This window comes from Macrobrachium rosenbergii, chromosome 51 (genome assembly GCF_040412425.1).
Source record: "Macrobrachium rosenbergii isolate ZJJX-2024 chromosome 51, ASM4041242v1, whole genome shotgun sequence".
Lineage (NCBI taxonomy): Eukaryota > Metazoa > Arthropoda > Malacostraca > Decapoda > Palaemonidae > Macrobrachium > Macrobrachium rosenbergii.
This window is the reverse complement of record NC_089791.1, coordinates 25,916,048-25,938,208: the sequence shown is the minus strand read 5'-3', so window position 1 is coordinate 25,938,208 and position 22,161 is coordinate 25,916,048. Positions and strand designations below refer to the sequence as shown.

The 22,161-nt window shown below is 35.9% G+C and overlaps 2 protein-coding genes across 4 annotated transcripts; one reads left to right on the top strand and one right to left on the bottom strand.

Moving 5' to 3' along the window:
• Positions 1 to 471: 471 nt before the first annotated feature.
• On the bottom strand, positions 472 to 14,411 carry LOC136833232 (uncharacterized). 3 transcript variants are annotated; one of them, XM_067095107.1, is made up of 5 exons: positions 14,297 to 14,411; positions 8,787 to 8,962; positions 4,047 to 4,157; positions 2,406 to 2,676; positions 472 to 1,760 (listed from the first exon to the last, which is right to left on the bottom strand). In XM_067095107.1, exons 2-4 carry the CDS (start codon positions 8,820 to 8,822, stop codon positions 2,476 to 2,478), a joined length of 348 nt encoding a protein of 115 aa, XP_066951208.1. In that variant the 5' UTR covers positions 8,823 to 8,962; positions 14,297 to 14,411; the 3' UTR covers positions 472 to 1,760; positions 2,406 to 2,475. The 3 variants fall into 3 exon arrangements, with proteins under 3 accessions (XP_066951208.1, XP_066951209.1, XP_066951210.1); XM_067095108.1 differs by having other exon boundaries at positions 14,293 to 14,384; XM_067095109.1 differs by having other exon boundaries at positions 14,301 to 14,382.
• A 1,275-nt stretch (positions 14,412 to 15,686) lies between these two features.
• LOC136833231 (uncharacterized) lies at positions 15,687 to 22,154 on the top strand. The gene is made up of 4 exons (XM_067095106.1): positions 15,687 to 15,753; positions 16,751 to 16,850; positions 18,709 to 18,807; positions 19,379 to 22,154. Exons 1-4 carry the CDS (start codon positions 15,711 to 15,713, stop codon positions 19,440 to 19,442), a joined length of 306 nt encoding a protein of 101 aa, XP_066951207.1. The 5' UTR covers positions 15,687 to 15,710; the 3' UTR covers positions 19,443 to 22,154.
• The last annotated feature ends 7 nt before the right edge of the window (positions 22,155 to 22,161 follow it).

Below are 22,161 nucleotides of genomic sequence, written 5' to 3'. Positions count from 1 at the left end.
AGTTTGACATATCCTGGTCACTTTAGCCATTATCTTATAGGAACATAGATTCTATTAATAGGTCGATATCGTTACCAAAAAGATGCTGCGTTGCGACACTAGATCAACAGGTGGAGAAAAGTGTATAAATCAGTTGCTTATGACCAGCAACAGAATCCTGTAGTGTTACAGGGTTCTCCTCATAATTTCTTGTAAATAATGGAAGCTTTCCGTCGTGCATTAATTGGTAACTGGCTCTGTCAATTCACTCTTTGGTATTAGTATATATATAATATATATATAAAGGTGAGTGACAAGTTATTACACTTAAAACAATTTCATTTGTTATGAAAGTTCTCTCAAACCTGTATCTGGAAGTGAAGGTAGTACTAAAACTATTTATCCGTAGTCTTTCGTCAATCTTAGGAAATTTCTTTTAACAGAAATTCTCTCATAAATACTGAGTGTCCGGTTGCAATAGGAAACGAGATAAATAACTAATAGATGTAATTATTATAATGTAGTTGTAGGAATTGATACCAGAAGTTCTAAATATATCTTTTTTTCAAAGCCTTTCGGGCCACAGGCTATCCCAGAAACCTATGCTTGATGCCTGAGAACTTTGATTCATTCTTTCAAGCAGTCGACCAAGAGGCCTTCCATGAGCCGGGGACATTCCCAGGCCCATAGGCCTACCCTTCAAAACCTCGGTCCTTAGTTTATATTGTCTTTTTTTTTTTTTTTAGGGTTGTAACTTTGGATAAACAGCAGGAATAAATATGCCAGCAAATCAATTGGCACATGCGTGGATATCACAGCAAGGCAGAGATATTCTAATGACCTTATCCGTGAAAGGCATAAAGTTCCTTCAGGGTGGGGATACGCCCAATTTCCCTTGACCCTTCTCTTTCCCGTTCCACCAGACCTTGAGAACATAAGGTCATCAAAATGCCCGTCCAGTAGGAATCTTAATTTCAGAAATGAAGCTGAAGGACTTCTGACTGATGAGCTTATCCCGAAATTCACCTCTGGGATAAGTTATCTTGGGTCATAATCCAGCTGACAATTTTTGAAAGGATATCCTCAGACGCCAAGTTTGAATCTTGTATCTGTTTTTAAGAATACATTCAATTTACGCATAGGACTGCATCTGACGTAGTCATGTATGAGTTTAACGCAGGTCAACCTTGGTGGTAGCATTCACGAAACCGTTCAGTGTCAGGTTAAGGTTTCGTACGTCTGGCACTTGGCGCTCGAACTTCGTCATCTGTCCACTTAGCGACTCATTTTACATAAATGGATTATACCATTCTGTGACATCTTCCTCAGTTGTCTACCACCCATTGCCTACCACTTTCGTAAACGTAAACAAGCTGCGACGGCTCTATTACGCTCGCGTCATCGTCGCCTCTGCTGACCGTCGGAAGCTCAGGTCCCTGACTTGGCGCATTCTCAGACATCGACGACAGTTGAGTAACGGAGCAAGAACGCTGCCGAACTCTTTCCGAATTCTCAGGCGCGGTAGACGTACTTGCGAAGGATGCCCTCCTCCTTTCCAAACCAGGGCCGGTGTTCTCCAAGGATGCTGCAGAAGTCTGAGATCCCTCTCCCTCTCCGGCAGGCGGGACTAGAACGGGGTTATGGGCGGCGAACACTCGTTTTCTTGGAGGGATGAGAGAACTTGGGAAACATCGTCCGGCTTGGGGAGGGAGGTTGCGTTCTCAACGTCACTTGGTAGGGTTGAAGCGTTCAGTTCGTACAGGTGGTTGTTGAAGCCGTTTCTGTGGAAAGGAATCAAAAATCAACATTGGTTTCTACAATTCATTGCACACTGGAACATGCAGTGTCTTTTTTTCATTCAGGTACATGTTCCTCATGCAGTTTAATGCCAAACACATATGAATGTATGAATGTATGTATATATGTGTGTGTATGTGTTATGTATGTATGTATGTATGTATGTATGTATGTATGTATATATATATATATATATATATATATATATATATATATATATTTAAACATATATGTATATATTTAAATATATATATATATATATATATATATATATATATATATATATATATATATATTAAATATACATATATATATATATATATATATATATATTGTATGTATATGTGCTTTAGTTATATGTATATGCCTGAACTTTAACAATGTGATGACATAAATTTTGCGTTTAAAAAGACTGGAAAAATTGATTATTAAGAATTAATATCCTAAAGCATCACCCAACTAATCAGAAGGTTTCATTATCGTGCTCTGGCAACCTGCCGCTAAGAAATCAGATACACTGTTGACCAGTAGCTTGTCAGACCACGATAACGAGACCTCCAGACTCGTTGGCCGCGGCTATAGTATCCTTAGCATGCATTTCATTCAGTGACCCGTAGGATTGACCTTACCTCCCACTCTGAAAATACTTCTTCCACAATCCTTTGCTCCAGGATTCCCTGTAAGCGGGTGGCGGAGGATCTAATTCAGCCTTCTTCTTCTCCTGATCCTCCAGGTAGGATTCCCTCCAAGCATCCCTGTAGGATGGTGGGGATCGTTCCGGGGCGGCTGGTGCTCCGCCGTCGTCGTCGACCCCTGCGACTGTGTCGAAGGCAGTGAGGGAGAGCCCCTGCCGCGGTATTCCTTCGACAGCAGTAGGATACCGATCATGAGGACAAGGACTGGAGGACATTAAAGAAATGAGGTCAGTAGGATGGTATCCTAAATGGGGCTGTTTCAGTTTTTTTTTATTTGAGGGTGACTTCGCGTTTTTGTTGTCTATTTTATTCTTTCATTACGTCTTATCTATTACAGAATAGAATATAGAATTTAGGCCAAAGGCCAAGAGCTGGGACGTACGAGGTCATTCAGCGCTGAAACGGGAATTGACGGTAAGAATGTCTGAAAGGTGCAACAGGTTTCATCTACTGAATCAGCTCAGTGGTCTGGTAAAACTAAGGTATACTTTTACTGAAATAATAATAATATAATATATACAGAGACCCCACTTATTTATGCAAATTATATGGCAAAGAGATCAAGGCTGTGTGGAAGAACTTTCTGAAATGAGTGGCTAAATGTAATTGATAATTCATATTCATGATGAATACGAAATGAGTACAATAAAAAATATTGATATGAACTCCGTATGTACATAAAACACTATGAAAAGCAACATTTTCTGTGCAACCTTACTTAGTAAATGATTAGCCTTTTATTCTTGTTTATTATGAATGCGCACGCGCAGTTTGAACAACAGCAATGAAGAATAATGATAAATAATCATTCTCGTAGGGAGATAGCGCCGTCAGTGCCCCTCAAGCTGTGCACTGTAAGCATTACTTAGCTGCAACTCCTTTCATTCCTTTTACTGTACCTCCATTCATATTCGCTTTCTTCCATCTGACTTTCCACCCTCTCTAACAATTGTTTCGTAGTGCAACTGTGAGGTTTTCCTCCTGTTAGACATTTCAAACCTTTTTAATCGCAATGTCCGTTTCAGCGCTGAATGACCTTATATGTCCCAGGGCTTGGACTCTGAATTAAATTCTATATTCCATTTCATTCCATAAATAATCATGAGTGAAATTCAACGAAAACATGGAAAAATAAAAATAAAGAACCTCCAGTATAAATAATCATGGTTCCAGCAAAAACCTCAAAGGTCCAGCGCTTGGCATTTAGCCAAGATTTTGTATTCCATTCCATTCCATCCCATCCCATTCCATTCCATTCCATTCCATTCCATTCCATTCCATTCCATCCATCCCATTCCATTCCATTCCATCCATCCCATTCCATTCCATCCATCCCATCCCATTCCATTCCATTCCATTCCATTCCATTCCATAAATAATCATGACTGAAATTCAACGAAAACAACAGAAAAATAAAGAAAAAACTTCATACGCCCCAGCGCTTGGCATTTAGCCAAAATTTTGCATTCCATCCCATCTCATTCCGTTCCATTCCACAAACAATCATCATCTCACTGAAAATCAACGAAAACAGAGAAAAAAAACAGAAAAAGGAAAAAACTATTTCCTCACCCCCCCAGTGACGACAATGTAGTCACCTACGTTGCCTTTCTTCCTCTGCATGATCAGTAGGCCTACGGCGACGATGATGGCTGCCATGGTGAAGATGAAATAGTGGATGCATCTCTGCAAGAAAATAATTAAATGATATTATTCAGTCAGGTTAACAAAATTCATACAACATTCGTAGATGGATAGATTAATATATATATATATATATATATATATATAACATATACAACATATATATAGATACATACATATATATATAATATATATATATATATATATATATATATATATATATATATATATATATATATATATATATAGATATAGTGCATGGATGGATGTATGATTCGTGCAATAGATGGTGGACTTTTAAAACTTTCGATTTTTGTAATGAAATCAGGTAGCACAATTAAAGCAAATTCGTAGATAGATAGATAGATAGATAGATAGATAGATAGATAGATAGATAGATAGATAGATAGATAGATAGATAATATATACAGTACATTGTATAGCAGGGTTATGATTCATACAAATTATATAGTTTATTTATCATGTTTACATAAGTAAAATTAATGAAATAAAGTTCCAAATTAATGCAAATTCGCAAATAGATAGAAAGATAGATAGATATCATATACAGTATAATGTATGGCTGGATGTATTATTCATACAATAGATAAAAACGTTTATTTACCATATTTACGTAATAAAATCAGTTAAATCAAGTCAGCAAATTAATGCAACATACGTCGATAGGTTGGTAAAGACAGACAGATTTTATATATATTATATGGATGGATGTATGATTCATACAGTAAATAATATAGTATGTTTACCATGATTACGTGGACTTTTAAAACTTTCGATTTTTTGTCAGTTGCAAATTATCATCTAAGTTGATTTACTACAATATCCAGAATAAGCTCATATAATCCCATTCCCAAATAAATTATGTACTTGATAAATAAATTATGTACTTGATAAATAAATTATGTACTTGGTAAATAAATTATGTACGTGGTAAATACCAAATCATTCTGATGCGAATACATTTAAATTGTTTGTTAGAGATAGTATAATCGATAAATTACATTTAGAACCATAATGAAAAAAAATAAAACACAAAAACATTGGTATTATTGAATATGATAATGATTTAGACATAAACAATATTAAAGATATAGAAAGAAAATTCTTGATACATTCATAAAATGCGGCCGCTTAAGAAAGACATCAATACTCCCTCTTCTCTCACTCTCTCTCTCTCTCTCTCTCTCAATTCGAATAGTTCTGTTAAATGCACATGTCCCAAGGTCCTTTATTCATAATGTTCAGAAATGTTTTACAATGAACAAAATGATTGATGTTTGTTACGTAACTCTTCCAAATATTTAAAATATCTTTAACCTCTCTCTCTCTCTCTCTCTCTCTCTCTCTCTCTCTCTCTCTCTCTCTCTCTCCGTTCAAATAGTTCTGTTAAATGCACATGTCCCATGTTCCTCTAACCATAATATTCATAAAATCTTAACTGAGAGAAAAAAAAAAATTGGTCGTTGTTACCTAACTTTCCCAGATATTTAACTTAATATCTATAACTTCGAACAATTGAAAGGGTAAACCCCAAGGGGGGGGGGGGAATAGTGCCCTCAGTGCACCTCATGCGGTGCACTGTAGGCATTACTTAAGGTTCTCTGCTGCAACCCCTTTCGTTCCTTTTACTGTACCTCCTTTCATATTCTCTTTCTTCCATCTGACTTTCAACCCCCTCCTAACAATTGATTCATAGTGCAACTGCTTTGAGGTTTTCCTCCTGTTAAACCTTTCAAACCTTTTACTGTCAGTTTCCGTTTCAGTGCTGAATGACCTCATAGGTCCCAGTGCTTTTTCTTTGGCCTTAATTCTATAGTCGGTTCAGTAACTCTTCCAAATATTTAAATTAATATCTATTGAAAGGGTAAAGGTCTCAGTGACAGTAGCCTTTCTTCCTCTATAAAACCCTCCCTTAGGGGAAACGGATTACTGGCGAGACAGGCAAGCTATCAATATTCCTAATGCGAGTTGCAAGTCACTGACCACAGTCATTTGTATAAGTGGTGTCCACTAATGTTATGTTTATTTATGCCTTGCCGTCACTCTGACGTTAATAACCAGTAGGCCTTCTGATTTCTGTAAGGTTTCCTTTCTCGACTGATTGTTTATTTATATATATATATATATATATATATATATATATATATATATATATATATATATGTATGTATATTTAGAGACAAACATAGAGTATCACTGGTGTATATATATATATATATATATATATATATATATACATATATATATATATATATACATATATATATACAGTATATATATATATATATGTATATATATATATTAGTGACATACATAGAGTACCACTGCGTCTAATTAAGTTTTACTTTATGTAATGTATATATATACATATATATGTTACTGCATATATGTGTGTATGTGTATACACATATATATATATATATATATATATATATATATATATATATATATATATATAATATATATATATATATATATATATAATATATATATATATATATATATATATATATATATTATATATATATATATATATATATAACATTACTTCTTTACTTCCTTTTATTATCTGATACCACAACAAACTTATCAAAATTATGCGCTTATGAAAAAGGGCATACCTTTGACTTATTTTCGTTCATTAATCAGAATATATCAAACCATACAGGAACCATGTTCATGCGTTTGTGCAGTGTTCACAAACTTCCTTTAGTACCGCATTCAAAAATACACAGGTTTCTTGGGATAGTGGTACACCTAAATTTCAGTGTTCTTTTTCAGTTTTCTGTAAAGGAAAACATTGAGATGGCTTTGTCCGTCCGTCCGAACTTTTTCTGTCCGCCCTCAGATCTTAAAAACTACTGAGGCTAGAGGGCTGCAAATTGGTATGTTGATCATCCACCCTCCAGTCATCAAACAGACCAAATTGCAGCCTTCTAGCCCCAGTAGTTTTTATTTTATTTAAGGTTAAAGTTAGCCATGATCGTGTTTCTGGTAACGCTATAGGACAGGCCTCCACCAGGCCTTGGCTGAAAGTGTCATGGGCAGCGGCTCACACTTCATTATACGCTGTACAGAAAACTCGATTGCGCCGAAGAAACTTCAGCTTATATTTTACTTTTTTTTTTACATTTTGAATTATGTAAAAAATTAATAAGTTTTATTAAGAGAAGGTCATGTCTTCGAATATGTAGTTTACATGAAGAATTAAAATTTTTTATGAAATGGCTTGTATACATTGAGAGCATTTCAAATTGCCATTCCGTCGGCCTTTCCATGGGTGTAAAGTGTCTCGAAAAAGTGTGAAACTTTCAGTTTTAGGCAAATGACAAGGCATATATATATATATATATATATATATATATATATATATATATATATATATGTATTATATACACACACCCAATGTATTTATATACATATATATTTATATGTATGTATTATATACACACACCCAACGTATTTATATACATATATATTTATATGTATGTATTATATATACACATATAATATATATATATATATATACATATATATATACATACTTATATATATATATACATATATATACATACATACATATAGAATGAAGCTTAATCAGATGTCGTGATACACTACGTTTGTCTCTAAAAATATATATAAAAAAATATCAGTCGAGAAAGAAAACCCTACAGAAACCAGTTGAACAGACTACTTAAGAAACGTAAGACTCTGAGTAGATTAAGAAAACATCAATAACATTTTTTGACTCCGTAACCGAAGGCGTAATCTAAAGAGCCTTGATCAGACTAGGCGCCAGTTCCATTTCTTTGTCCGGTTTGATTGACTAAGCAACGCCCTCCGATAAGCAATCGTGGCTGAGTGGTCCTTGAGATAGGGTCAATCGCTGCAGCAAATTTTGGAAATCTCTTCCTGGTTCCGTATTCCCTGAACCCTATACTTAGCCTTCCGTCCTTCCTTGGCCCCGGGCTAAGTAAAGTCTACAGATTGTTCATTTAATGACATACATACATACATGTATACATATGTGGGTGTATGTGTATATATATATGTATGTCACAAGTATGTAAGTGTGTGTGAGTACTTATATATATATATTATATATATATAAAATATACATATGTATAATGTATATATATATATTATATGTATATATATATATATTATATGTATATATATATATATATATATATATATATATATAAAGAACTCACAACACTTACATACATACTTGTGACATATATATGTACACTTACACCCACAACTATGTATGTATGTATATATATATATGCATGTAAATTAAATATATACATTTATATAAAGATGTCATTAAATGGACGACCTTAAGTCTTTACCTAACCAAGGACAAAAAGAAGAATATATATATATATATATATATATATATATATATATATATATATATATATATATATATATATATATATATATATATATATATATATATATATATATATATATATATATATATATATATATATATATATATATATATATACCAACACAAAATCCGACCATGTTTACCAGCAAAATATTCACATGACATGCTAGAATTTTTTTTCTCAGTTTCCTCTATCGCCTCTCTCAATTACACTCACCACTACACAAAACGATTTTATTCATTTATCTTACCCTGATACTCGCCGGAATACTATCGAAAAGCAGCATCTTCCCTTTTGTTGTGTACAACTCCTCTTCTTCTTTCCAAAGTGCGAAAGAAGTCAGTCCCGCCACTAATCCAAAAGCTCCGTTTCAGCACTGTATCCCAGACGCGCCTGTATCCACTGACCACGGGCGAGAAATGGTTCCTGAAAGGCAGGATGCTGTAATCGTAATTCATAATGGCTGGAGATTCATAATGAAAGTGAATTCGCTGACATGCGTTCGGCTCCTCATTAGAGATTTGAGGGTAACTGGATCGAGGTGGTAGGCTGGTAGCGAGTAGGGAGCGCGCGTGCGCCATCTATTGGCCGAGCACGTGACTACGAATATTCATGCGTGTGGGAGTAGTGGGTTGAGCAATCATGGGAATGTCGATTACATTCCCGTGTATATATATATATATATATATATATATATATATATATATATATATATATATATATATATATATATATATATATATATGTGTGTGTGTGTATAGATAGATAGATAGACTGATAAAGCTACTAAAACTGGCGTCACCACACCTAGATTATTGACGCCGATAGAGAGATAGATATAGATACACGTAATGACTGAAGCCACCTACGACTGTCGTGCAAACAACAATAATAAGTAAATCCCCAAAAAATATTTCAGAGAACACTAAAAACAGAACCTTCTCATTTATGAGAGAGAGAGAGAGAGAGAGAGAGAGAGAGAGAGAGAGAGAGAGAGAGAGAGAATATCTCAGCAATATCAAATCTATATCCAATCTTCGACAAGCAAATATGGGCATCATTACAGGTTGTATAGTGATTTATAACATTATTACAACCATTACTACATCAACCGTTGCGTCATTAATTTCCAGTCATTGTTCAGAGGTCTCGTTATCTCAGGATCTTGAAACATTTTCGGGTTTAACATTGATTACCAGATTTAGATAGTTTACAAATGAGAATGTAGCTTCCAGATTACAGTTTTGTCGAAAGCGATAAGCGTAGTAGATAACGCGAGAGACAAAATCAGGCGAAATGACAGCTGGTTTCTTAGGAAACTTTTGAAGGACATGGATTCTTGTCTATTCATACGCTTGTTTTTTAATTTATGTTTATTAGTTAATTACTATCTGTTGATTTGCTTTTATTCCTTATTATTATTATTATTATTATATTATTATTATTATTATTATTATTATTATTATTATTCAGAAGATAAACCCTGTTCATATGGAACAGGCTTACAGAGGCCATTGACTTGAAATTCAAGCTTCCAAAGAATATGGTGTCCATTTTGGAAGAAGTTGCAGAAGATAATAGGAAATACAGAGAGGAGAGATCAGGTAATAGAAAAGAAAAAAATATGAATTAATCAACTAATAAGTAAACAGATGCAAATATAAATAAATTAGTAAAATACAAGGTGAAATGTTATAGAGTTGTAATGTTTGGCATCTTCGCTTGAACTTTTGAGATTCTAATTGTATTTATTTTTGTACCCAACCTCAAAATTGATCAAGAATTACTGCAAAGAAAGGTGGAATCTATTAGGATATAAAACAAAAACTAATGTTTTTCTTAATAGATTATTTGGTTTAATTTCTGGCTAACCAGTACGACAGACAGGCGGGCTGCAAATTCTTGAGATGTATGCTAGTATTGCACCGGCCCCGGTTTTTTTTTTTTTTTTTTTTTTGCCATGCCCCTAGGTTAGTTTAGGTCAGGTTAGATTGGGTTAGGTTAGATTAAGTTAAAACGTAATCAGTAATTTGGGTGTGGGAAACATAATAAGTATATTTTCAAGAAAATTCTGTGGTTAGTTTTCAAGGTAAGGCGTCCTGCTTTTTTCAGGGAAAGGTCCAAATAAAGAAAATTTGTCAATATACATTTTTATACAGCATAATCGATAAAATCTTGACTTCGTAATAGATGCCTTGTCTCGTTCTCAGTGTCAACGCACTGTAGTTTGTGAGCATGAACATGGTATCAAGTAAAAAAAAAAATAATAATATAATAATCTCAAAGAATGCGACCTTAAATACACTAGTGAACTGTTGTCACTTCTAGCGTTAAAGATATGACAGACGTATGGGTCTAGTTTAGTCCAGAGAATAGTTTGCCAAACGTCATTCTTTCTGTTAATTTCCTTTGATAACGTTTGTTTATTGATAATTTTCACCTTCGGTGAATTTGTTTATTAGCCATTTGAGCTTTATTTAGCTGAAATTCATTTAATCATTCATTCCTCCTTTCACTTAACGCTCATAGCCATACCTAACGCGGAAACCTTGCTTGGAGCTAGGCCGTTAGAGCAGCCATCCACCAGTAACCGATCCTCTCCAGTCCTCCACCCGCTTCCCCCTCCCTCCCCCCTAACAGTACTCCAAAATGTCCCACTGCTAAAAAAAAAGAGTAAATAAATTAAAGTTCCACTCTGCTTCAGATGCAATGATTCATCATTACCTGAATCTTATTTATACAATGACGAACTGGTTTCCAGATGTTATATGCGTCTAGTGAGATGTCTTGTGTTGGAACTTCACGTAGAAATAGTACTGATGAGTAATCCGTGTTCCTTGGTACTTGCTGTAGTACCATTGTGGAACCGAATGCTAATGTATGTGCTGTAATAAACTAATAGGCATTTTATTTTCCCGTCCGACACCGCCATGCTTATCTCTGCAGTTGCCAGTTGCCAGATTGGGTTTAATTGCATGAGTCATTTTTGTACAAGCTGTAGTACAGGGAGAAACCCACAGAGGAAGAGAATTCGATTCATGGGCACACCATAGAGATAAGAGATAAACGATATCTCGCAAGGTCGCGCATGATAGGACAGAAACTAAGACATTACACATTTGCTGCCAAATATTCTGTAACCCCTTGGCGGGCGTCGGTAAGCTTATCGATTGATGTATTCCTGGGCTTATAAACGGAAGTAAATTTTGCAGCGGGCCTTCGGACCCTAGCTGCAACCAGTGGCGTCGCTATGGGGGGCCCCTGGGGGTCGCCGGGCCCACCCAGTCAGACGCTTTGGCAACCCCCTACCGGCCCCCGAGTTGAAATTCCCTCAGTAGTTAAACTTTATCCCTTATTACAGTATCTGATACGTTTGGATGGTAAGTGTTGAAAATTAATTGAAAATTGAGCTCTATAATTTGAAATAGAGGTTTACTAATTACTAATTCCCATGGATATATGCATTCGAGAATAGTAATTTCCTTTGACCCCCCAAAAAATATCTTGGCCCCACCTAGGCCTCCCCACTGATGGAATGCCAGCTACGCCACTGGCTGCAACCCCTTTCATTCCTTTTACTGTACCTCCTTTCATATCCTCTTTCTTCCATCTTTCCACCCTCTCCTAACAATTGATTCATAGTGCAACTGCGAGGCTTTCTTCCTGTCACGCCTTTCAAACTTTTACTGTCAATTTCCGTTTCAGCGCTGAGTGACCTCATAGGTCCCAGGACTTGGCCTTTAGTCTAAATTCTATATTCAATCAACCAAAAGAAAGCAAGTAGAGCAGGCATTTACTTCGGTTGCGTAAGCTTACTATAGCAGTAATGGTTCTCATGAGATAAACAGCAGAAAAATATTATTATTGTATTATTATTGTTCAGCTCGACCACACGCTGTAGTGGAACAAACCTGAAGAGATATAACATCCTAACTATTGTCCCGCAGAATGGTATGCCCATATTTTGTAAAAAGAAAAATTAAGGAAAGAGAGACTGAGAAAAATAATAAGGCGAAATAACAGAAATAAATCGCCTAAAGATAAGAACAGTGTCAGAAAAGCTGAGGGAATACGACGCAGCATTCACGGTGTCTTAACAGCCTTCCATGAGACTATGACAAGGCCTATATCAACATCCAAGGAAGAGTATGCTACAGTATAAGCAGGAAAGAGGATGAAAATAAAAGACTTTTGGTATGCAGATTTTCATAAATCTAACCCTATGTTGGAGAAACTGAAATCACAACAAGAAGCTGTTTAAAGGAAGCTTCAGACACCCAAATAGCGTAATGGTCTCCTACGAACAGGAAGACAAGCATGACACATTACTATTAACATCTCCATAGACATAGGAAGCCAAAAGGACAACACTTAATTAGATCTGTTTTATATATTCTGCAGAAATGAAGGAAAGGTAAGACATATAACGCAAAGATGATTCATTGCCTTCGACTGAATTTAGGGTTTAGGCCCACCCCTACCCTCTAGCTCATGATAAATTCTCAACCAAGTTAGCTTTCTGTAAAAGAAAACTATTGTGCCGGCTTTGTCTGTCCATCAGCACTTTTTTCTGTCCGCCCTCAGATCTAAAAACTACTGAGGCTAGAGGGCTGCAAATTGGTTCTTGATCATCCACCCTTCAATCATCAAATATACCAAATTGCAGCCCTCCAGCCTCGGTAATTTTTAGATAATTTAAGGTTAAAGTTAGCCATAATTGTGTTTCTGGCAACTATATACGCTAGGCCACCACCGGGTCGTGATTAAAGTTCCGTGGGCCGCGGGTCATACAGCATTATACCGAGACCACCGACAGATAGATCTATTTTCGGTGGCCTTGATTATACGCTGTAGCGGCTGAACAGAAAACCTTATTTTTTTGCTAGTTTTTATTGTAGTCGATAATTGTGTTGTAAAATCACTTCTTGATCAAACTATCTAGATCACAGGTTAGTTTTGGGTGAATTATTAATACGCATTAGTTGAACGAGATCACTGAGTCACGTGATTCACGTTCTTAGATTCTCACAGGGCAAGACAGAGTGTGAGGTGTTGGACAGCAATGTTGTAAAGGATATGAATGAAAATTAAAAGACAGAAAACAGTTCAGCTGAAACCAGAGGAATGATGCAGATGATCCTAATTAACGCTTAAATCACGACGTGTGAGGCACAATGTGGACACCACCGTCACACCAAAAATGTTCCCATTAATCATAGAGGAATTAACTTTGCCTTTTTTCACTTAGCATAATAATATTATCGTCATAGAAATTAATGGATTAACTTGCTTGATATTGGTCTTTCTGAAAGTATGATAGAACTGCAACAACAGATGGTATGAAATTTGATCTCCATAGAAATATCAGGTTTTGCGAACATTCTGGTGGGTCTGGGGTATAACAGGTTAGGTTTGGTAAGTGTAGAGTAGTCTAAGTAAGGGTAAAGCATGTTTGATAAGAGCAGAACGTTTTATGCTCAATTACGTGAAGCACTGTAGGTCAGGTAATGGAGGATAGAGTAGTGAGTGCCGTTAGGTTAGGCTGCGTGGGGTTCGGTAGGTGGATATGCTAAATGTGCAGCTACACCAGATGCTATTGTTATTTCCCATCTCTTTTTATGAATTTTCCTCGTCGCCAAATGCATGCAGTCACACCACAATATTCAATTATCAAATACAATGATACTTAACCCTACTGCATTTCAGTATTTCAATTTGCATAGGCCTAGCGAAGAGAAGCAACAAAGTTTAGCTACTCACATACCAGAGATCCAGCAAAACTTTGAATCGCACGCAAAGCTCAGGTTTCCACTCCGAATGCCGCAAAAACTCTTCTGAGAGTGCCAGGTGTGGGGCTAGTTCACTAATAAACTAAATGTCCGAAAACATTATCTCTTCATCGATAAGATAATGCTGATATGCATTTAGTCTGTCCTTTAGATCACGTAAACAAACACTGTCAAGGTAGAGGATAAGCAAAAGTTGCAAGGGCTCACAGGTGTGGCAATTTCTGGGATTACGTTTTCTCAGAGTAGAGTAGAAAATAATGCTTTCTTATCCAGAGAATGAGTTGCATTTCCCATCAGACCTTATCAGTCCTGTTCGATAGTAGACTTACTGGCTTACTTTGGAAATTGCATTTAAAGAATGACAGAAGAAATGCTCGGAGTTATAATAAAATATAGAGCGAAAAGTGTTAAGTGGCCATAGCAAACCTCAGCTAGACCTATTAACGACTGTGATGCTGATGCTAAAAATGCATTTCTACCCAACCGTGATAAGCATGAACTAAGAGTTGAATTGTCTCTGTCTCTGTCTCTCTCTCTCTCTCTCTCTCTCTCTCTCTCTCTCTCTCTCTCTCTCTCTGAAAGAATTACAAAAAGATCAAGACATCAGATCTGAGGTTATTAACACCTTGAGAGAGAGAGAGAGAGAGAGAGAGAGAGAGAGAGAGAGAGAGAGAGAGAGAGAGAGAGAGATGTCATGAAGTGGAATACAAAAGAATTATGGCTCTCCTCTCGGAGCGAAATGTATAATTATATTGTCCCAAAACCCGGGACAGAAATGAACCGATGAGTAGGATATCAAACCGTTTCATAAGACCTCTCTGGTATATAAATACCAAGGAGCGTTAAATCTCTTTATTTTAGCATAGGGTGGCAAAGAGTGAACCACGGGAGTGGACTTAGTGGTGAACCTGAGGTGAACCAAAGACGGCGAACTTAGACCCGAAAATTTTTTTTCAGTTTTGTAATCTTTACTTATCATTAGTTTTTAATCTGAGAATTATTTTAAAGATTCATTATTTTTATGATTTTGACGAATCCAGATGATGACGGTATCACTGATGATATATATATATATATATATATATATATATATATATATATATATATATATATATATATATATATATATATACATACATACATATATATATTGAGTATGCCCTGGAGTGCGTGTGCTTATTATACAGAAAAATACGTCTTCACTCTTTTCAAATGGGAAAATTTAAGCGTGTCGGTGTGTGCAAGAGAGTAAATGTGAGTGATACATGTTTGAGTATAGCAGATGTGTCGAAGCTTACAGCTCTGGATGTCCCTTTGAGAAGAATTTTTAGTCAATTATTCCTGTCTTTTATTCCAGTTGAACTGATACGGAGCCAACGGAGAAGATGAAAAAGACCAACTTTCTTCTGCTCCTCACATTGTTCCACTGTAAGTTGCATTTTACGAGACACACGACTGTAGTTACATATATTTCTTATATATGAGACATGACTATAGAGATGGATATCTCTTATACGAGATACATGACTGTAGTTACAGAGATGTTTCTGGAACACGGGGTTTCCAGAGATGTTGTCATCTAGAGAGCCATGATCTGTAAATGATGTTACCCTGATGTTGTCTCATCTATTATTAATGTGTCGTTCTAGGCAAAGCTTCAGATTGTTTTTAGATAAGGTCTCGTTTCACTGACCTAGTTTTATCTACCAAGGCTTTGATAGAAATGATTTTATAAACTTTTAGGCTTATAGCTATGGTGGGGGGGGGCAGATTTTATATTTGATATTGTCTGCCATTTTATTAATGCATCGTTCTGGGCAACGATTCAAATTGTTTTAGACAAGATCTTGTTTATAGACCCAGTTCTATCTCTCAAAGCTTGGACAGGAATTATTTTGAAAAAATGTTTAGACTTAGCTGCGTTGGGCACAGATTTTGTATTTGATATTGTCTTTCATTTTATATTTTATTAATGCGTCTTTCTAGGCAACTATTCAGATTGTTTTTAGATAAGATCTTTTTTCATGTACCTTGTTTTATCTATCAAGGCTTTGATAGAAATGATTTTGAAAAAAACTTTTAAACTTAACTGTTCTGGGCGCGGATCTTGTATTTGATATTGCACTGAGTTTTGTTTATCAGGGCTTTGATAAAAATGGTTTCGAAAAAACTTTTAGACTTATAACTTGTACTTGATGTGCATTATAAACAGATCGACGAGGTTGCCATCGATTCTCCTTTGGGTCCAGTTTTGGCAAATATTTTTTCATGTGTCATTTAAAAGAAACCCTGACTGCGTGAGTAACTCTCTCTCTCTCTCTCTCTCTCTCTCTCTCTCTCTCTCTCTCTCTCTCTCTCTCTCTCTCTCTCTCTCTCTCTCTCTCTCAGAGATACTGATATTAAAACCAGTTTAACTTTCTTACAGGGGCATCGTCGCAGTCCTTTCCATTGGATGGAGAGAGCTGCAACCTATTTACTGACGGCTTGCCTCTCTACTGGATGGATAACCAGGGACAATGCTGCATGTGAGTTGCTCTCTCTCTCTCTCTCTCTCTCTCTCTCTCTCTCTCTCTCTCTCTCTCTCTCTCTCTCTCTCTCTCTCTCAAGAAAAAGTATTATCGAATTATGACTCACAATTCTCATTCATTCTCATAACTCTCGTATAGGGACAATGCTGCATGTGAGTTCTCTCTCTCTCTCTCTCTCTCTCTCTCTCTCTCTCTCTCTCTCTCAAGAAAAGCATTAATCTCTCTCTCTCTTTTCTCTCTCTCTCTCTCTCTCTCTCTCTCTCTCTCTCTCTCTCTCTCTCTCTCTCTCAAGAAAAAGCATTATTGAATTATGAATCACAATTCTCATACATTTTCACAATTCTCGTACAGGGACAACGCTCTCTCTCTCTCTCTCTCTCTCTCTCTCTCTCTCTCTCTCTCTCTCTCTCTCTCTCTCTCTCTCTCTCTCTCTCAAGAAAAAGCATTATCGAATCATGCTCCACTCCATAAAATGCTTTGAAACTTAGAGGTTTTACTGAAATCAGTGCACTGAATTCATTTTAATAATATTCATACATTTATTTGTCTGTCATTTTGCCACTCAGAGGCCGATGGGCTCGGCAACCTAACGTCTTTATCCAGCCCAGCTCTTATTTAAAAATGAAACTACAGAAAAAAAGAGAGTGGGTTTAACAAAATCCTTGAAGAAAATTATTGTATTGCGGAATTCACGGAGGATTCCCATGTATTGATAAAAAAACTTATTTTTACACTGATTTCAATCTCTTCAGCTCTCTGTTTAATCGTGATAAGTGGCTGTCTTGATTAGGCATCACTAAGAACACCTGACTTTTAATTACGATTTTATCAGCTTCGTATTATTTCTGTCCCTTGCTGGATACGGCTATGTGCGTGCCCGCGCGTGTGCGTGTGTGTGTGAACGCGCTCTCACAATATAGAGTAGAATACTCTCAAATTATTATTATTATTATTATTATTATTATTATTATTATTCTGTTAAAAAAATGGCTACACCCTTTTTAACAGGACATGCTTGAGTGAGGGTATACTTCCTTCCTATATTATTATCATTATTACTACTATTTTCATAATAATATAGAAAGGAAGCATATTATTATCATTATTACTACTATTTCAAGTTCCTCGTTGGGCGAGTGGGTTCCGTTCTCACCTAGCACTCTGCTGGCCGCGAGTTCGAATCTCCGGCCGACCAATGAAGAATAAGAGGAATTTATTTCTGGTGAGCCTGAAATTCATTTCTCGCTATAATGTGGTTCGGATTCCAAATAAGCCGTAGGTCCTGTTGCTAGGTAAAAATTGGTTCTTAGCCAGCGTAAAATAAATCTAATCCTTCAGCCCTAATAGCTGTTAATCATCTCAGTGGTTTCAAACTGAGATTACTTTTTACTTATTTCATTAAAGACTTATTATTATCCTTTTTAATATGAATATTGGCCAGTTGCTGACCAACATTGAGCCTTTATAAGAAAATATTATAAATTCACTATTATCCTATTATTATTATTATTATTATTATTATTATTATTATTATTATTATTATTATTATTATTATTATTATTATTATTGCTGTTGTTGTTGTTGTTGCTACTGCTAGGAAATTCACAGTGTCTTGATTAAATTGTAAATTAAAAATCCACAATTATCTCAATGGATTGTTTTAAACATAAACATAAAAAACAAAGACTTTCTCAGCGTTTACGCTAAAAAGCATTTTAGCGTAAACACTGATGAGGAAAACGTTCAGGCGCTCAAAAGCTTATATTTTCATCTTTACAAATAATGCAATCTACTGGGATAATAGTGAATATTTAATGAACATTATTACATATTAATATTTTTTATTCCGAACCAGATGCAAGATCATGCGGACGAAATGCTTCAGAGTAACCTGTCTGCCTCCCCCACCGAATGCCCCCCAATGCTACCGCTTCGAGGCTTGTGGTTGCCCTTGGTAAGAGTTATTGAATTCTTTCCTTTCAGTTTGTTTTATTTTGTTTCATGCTCTGTTGTGACTGGGAAAACCATCATGTTCGTATATTACGATGTATTATTCAACGGCGCAGTTTTATTTAGGGTATTCACTGTACACTGACCTTCCTTCAATCCCCTAAGCGCTTGAGTGTTGATATAAATGTGCACGTGCTGTTTCTCACATACACAAGCGAGAGAGAGAGAGAGAGAGAGAGAGAGAGAGAGAGAGAGAGAGAGAGAGAGAGAGGATGACAAACAAGTAACATTTTAATCTATTAACTTCTTATCCGTTGCATGGGGTTATCATAGAAAAAACGCATCATCACATGCCTAAAACGTGTGGTCATCTAATCTAATATTAAAGTGGTTCAGAATATAAATGATATAAGACCTAAGAATGGATTTAGGAATAGATGTAGGAATATTAATTATTATTGTCAGCGTTTTGCTTTGCTTTTTTTTGTAGATTAGTTAAAATTTAAGCCAAAGAAAAAGAAGCATGAGAAGAATTCGCTGTATATAGATAAAATTAACGTCTTGATTTGTTTCAGGTATCTCTGTGGTTCTTCGATTGCCGGGATTCTGGGTTTTATCGCTCCGTTTTTAGGAAAGTAGAAATCTCCAGTGTTGATAAGGAAACATGCACCAACCAGGTAAAACGTTTTTCTAACAAACGCAGCCCGTCAGGGAAATGTTCAGCTGCAGTATATTTCATCTGAGTTACAATCAATATAATGAGGTCTAACTTTCGTGTGAATATAAGAAGCTCTCGCAGGAAAGAAAACGGCTGTGATCAGGTCTTGAAATAGAGACGAAAGCTCAGGGTCTACGCTCTTTCCCTTGTCACCTTTTCCCGCGAGAGCTTCTTATATTTATATGTCACCGACCACTGTGGTATTGGATTTCGTGTGAATGAAATGGACCGTTAAGAACCGATTGTAGAAATTGTGCTATGCAACAAAACAATCTGTAATTTTGAGAACTTATGGACATTTTGAAAACGTTTTCAAACTTGGTTAGTTTAGTAAATGCAAAGTATCAATACAGACGTTAGGAACGAGAAAAAAAAAAAAGATACTGAACGGCGATAAAACGAAGTGCATTCACAGACAATGACAAGTAACTCCACCACCACGAAAGTACCTCGTATTTTGTCTTACGGAGAGTAGCATCTACTCAAAACCAACAAAATGAGTGGAAAAATAATTCATTATGCATTACTAAGGCGTTTAATGCTGCATAAGAGACAGGATAACCTACTAGCATGACGAAGCAAAGGAAGTGGTATTAATAGGTAGCTTTAACCAGTGATGCTCACATGCTATGCACGATGCGTATATACAGCACAATCCTTGCATGCAATTATAACATCAATGTAAGAGCGTAATATCTCGATTTCCTGAAATCTTAGGAACTTCCATTTTACCTCTAAACTAGAACGCCCATTTCCATTTGGTGCAGTCATATAACTGGAAATAAATGTGACTGATAGGAAATTTATGAAATTCTAGAATGACACACATAAGATATGTTTACGTGTAGGTATAAGTAATCTCGCGGGTGATGTTAGAGTCAGTTTTTAAAGATGAAACTCGTTTATAAGAGTTTCACAATCGAACAATCTAGGAAATTCCTGATTTAATCAAGTAGCATAACGAAGCCATCGTTCTGAATAACGTTTGCTATAATTTTTATACTTTCAAACCCCTTGCTGCAAGACTCCCAACTCGATCATACTTCATTTCAAAACCAGCAACATTGATTTCAGCGTTTTTATCCTACAAGTTTTTACATATGTTTAAAAGCAGAAACTTCAGCTGAATTTGTATTTCGTAAAGACTCTCAGAACAATGTAACTTGTTTTTCATACACATTCATCAGCCACACTTCATTAAAGAAGAATGTATAACTAGGCCATCATTCATTCTGACTTTTGAATTGTCACATACTCTTCAGTTTCTACTTTTGTGCAGTTCCCACCGCCTCTCTGGCCTCATTGAGTCTATGAATAACTTGTTTCCTTATTCTCTCGTCACAGATAAGATCTACTCCTTTTTACCAACACGACTATAGACCACCATGTCTTCCATCGTCTATGCTGTTAATTATATTATCTATCACCCGATCCGACTTGTTCCACTTCCTTCTATTGCCTCATTCTTACCAACAAATAACGCACCCTTGATCACTATTATTTACAGTTTCATATTTTTCGATCGGTATTGAGTTTATAATTTGGCTGATATTCGAGAAGATAGTGCTTGTTATTGGTTATTAAGTCCAGGAATTAATTAATGAAAAAATGCGCTTAAAACATTAATAATAAAGTCCTATTTAGAAAGTTTTAATTGCATAAATCATTCTAAATTCTATGCTGAATCAAGGTGTAGTTAATTTACGGCAAGTTTTATCTCTTGGATGTTTTGAATGTATTTAAAGATTAAAAGAAACATCTAGCTATTACCTAATTCTACAAAACACCGAGAATAACATCTCGCCCTGGAGGTACTCCGTGCATAAAAAGGAAAGTAGCCAGAAAATTCTGGAAATACCAGGTCAGCCTCTCGGCCGAGACGCGTTAACGCCCCAGTAAGATGTAAGGCTGGCCTGTGCCGCCTGAGGAATATTCATACCCCTATGACGCATAGGTTCCTGAAAGCTATTTTATAGTGAATCGCATTCTGTTCGTGATGACTGCTGAGTCATTTTGTCTGTGAGACGTTTGACTGTCAAATGCCCCAAATTTCCTCAAATTTTTTTAGAATTTACTGTTATATTGGCTGTATAATCAGTCGAAGAAAAAGACACTTGCGGAATTTAGTATACTATACTATATTCGTGTGACCAATTTTATGTTCACGTTTTTAGGCATCATTTCGGCGTTTAAAAATATAATAAGGCAATTCGATTTGAGTGGTTGTTACGTCATAGCTGCACAAAGTTAAGCATTTTAATTAAAAACAATAAAATAAACACTGAAGTGTAAAGATAATAATAAATTGATTTACGTTGCCTCACTGGTTCCTGGTGAGGTAATGCCAGTTCAGCAAGGAGGTAAATCCACCACACAACACCCACGCCCATTTTATTCGCTGTCAGAACAACTATTCGTACCTTGCTTTTCCTGTTTGTTTACATATGTAAAGCACGACCCACATGGTGCGCTTTCCTGTCCTAGATCCGTCTCCTTTTCAAGTCTTGTACTTTTTTACTCGAATGACTGTAAAACATGTTTGATATATCTTTATTACTTTGCAGCAGGTATAAAGAACTCCTATCATTGACAATCTGAAATGTTTTGGACTAGACAGATAAGTAAAATCTCCTAGATTAT

Coding starts and splice junctions, on each gene's coding strand:
- LOC136833232 (XM_067095107.1), bottom strand. CDS start 8,822: ATGCTGCTTTTCGATAGTATTCCGGCGAGTATCAGG. Junction 4,158..8,786: donor GTATTCCGGCGAGTATCAGG/GTAAGATAAATG, acceptor ATTTTCTTGCAG/AGATGCATCCACTATTTCAT. Junction 2,677..4,046: donor ACTACATTGTCGTCACTGGG/GGGGTGAGGAAA, acceptor TAATGTCCTCCA/GTCCTTGTCCTCATGATCGG.
- LOC136833231 (XM_067095106.1), top strand. CDS start 15,711: ATGAAAAAGACCAACTTTCTTCTGCTCCTCACATTGTTCCACT. Junction 15,754..16,750: donor GCTCCTCACATTGTTCCACT/GTAAGTTGCATT, acceptor ACTTTCTTACAG/GGGCATCGTCGCAGTCCTTT. Junction 16,851..18,708: donor AACCAGGGACAATGCTGCAT/GTGAGTTGCTCT, acceptor ATTCCGAACCAG/ATGCAAGATCATGCGGACGA.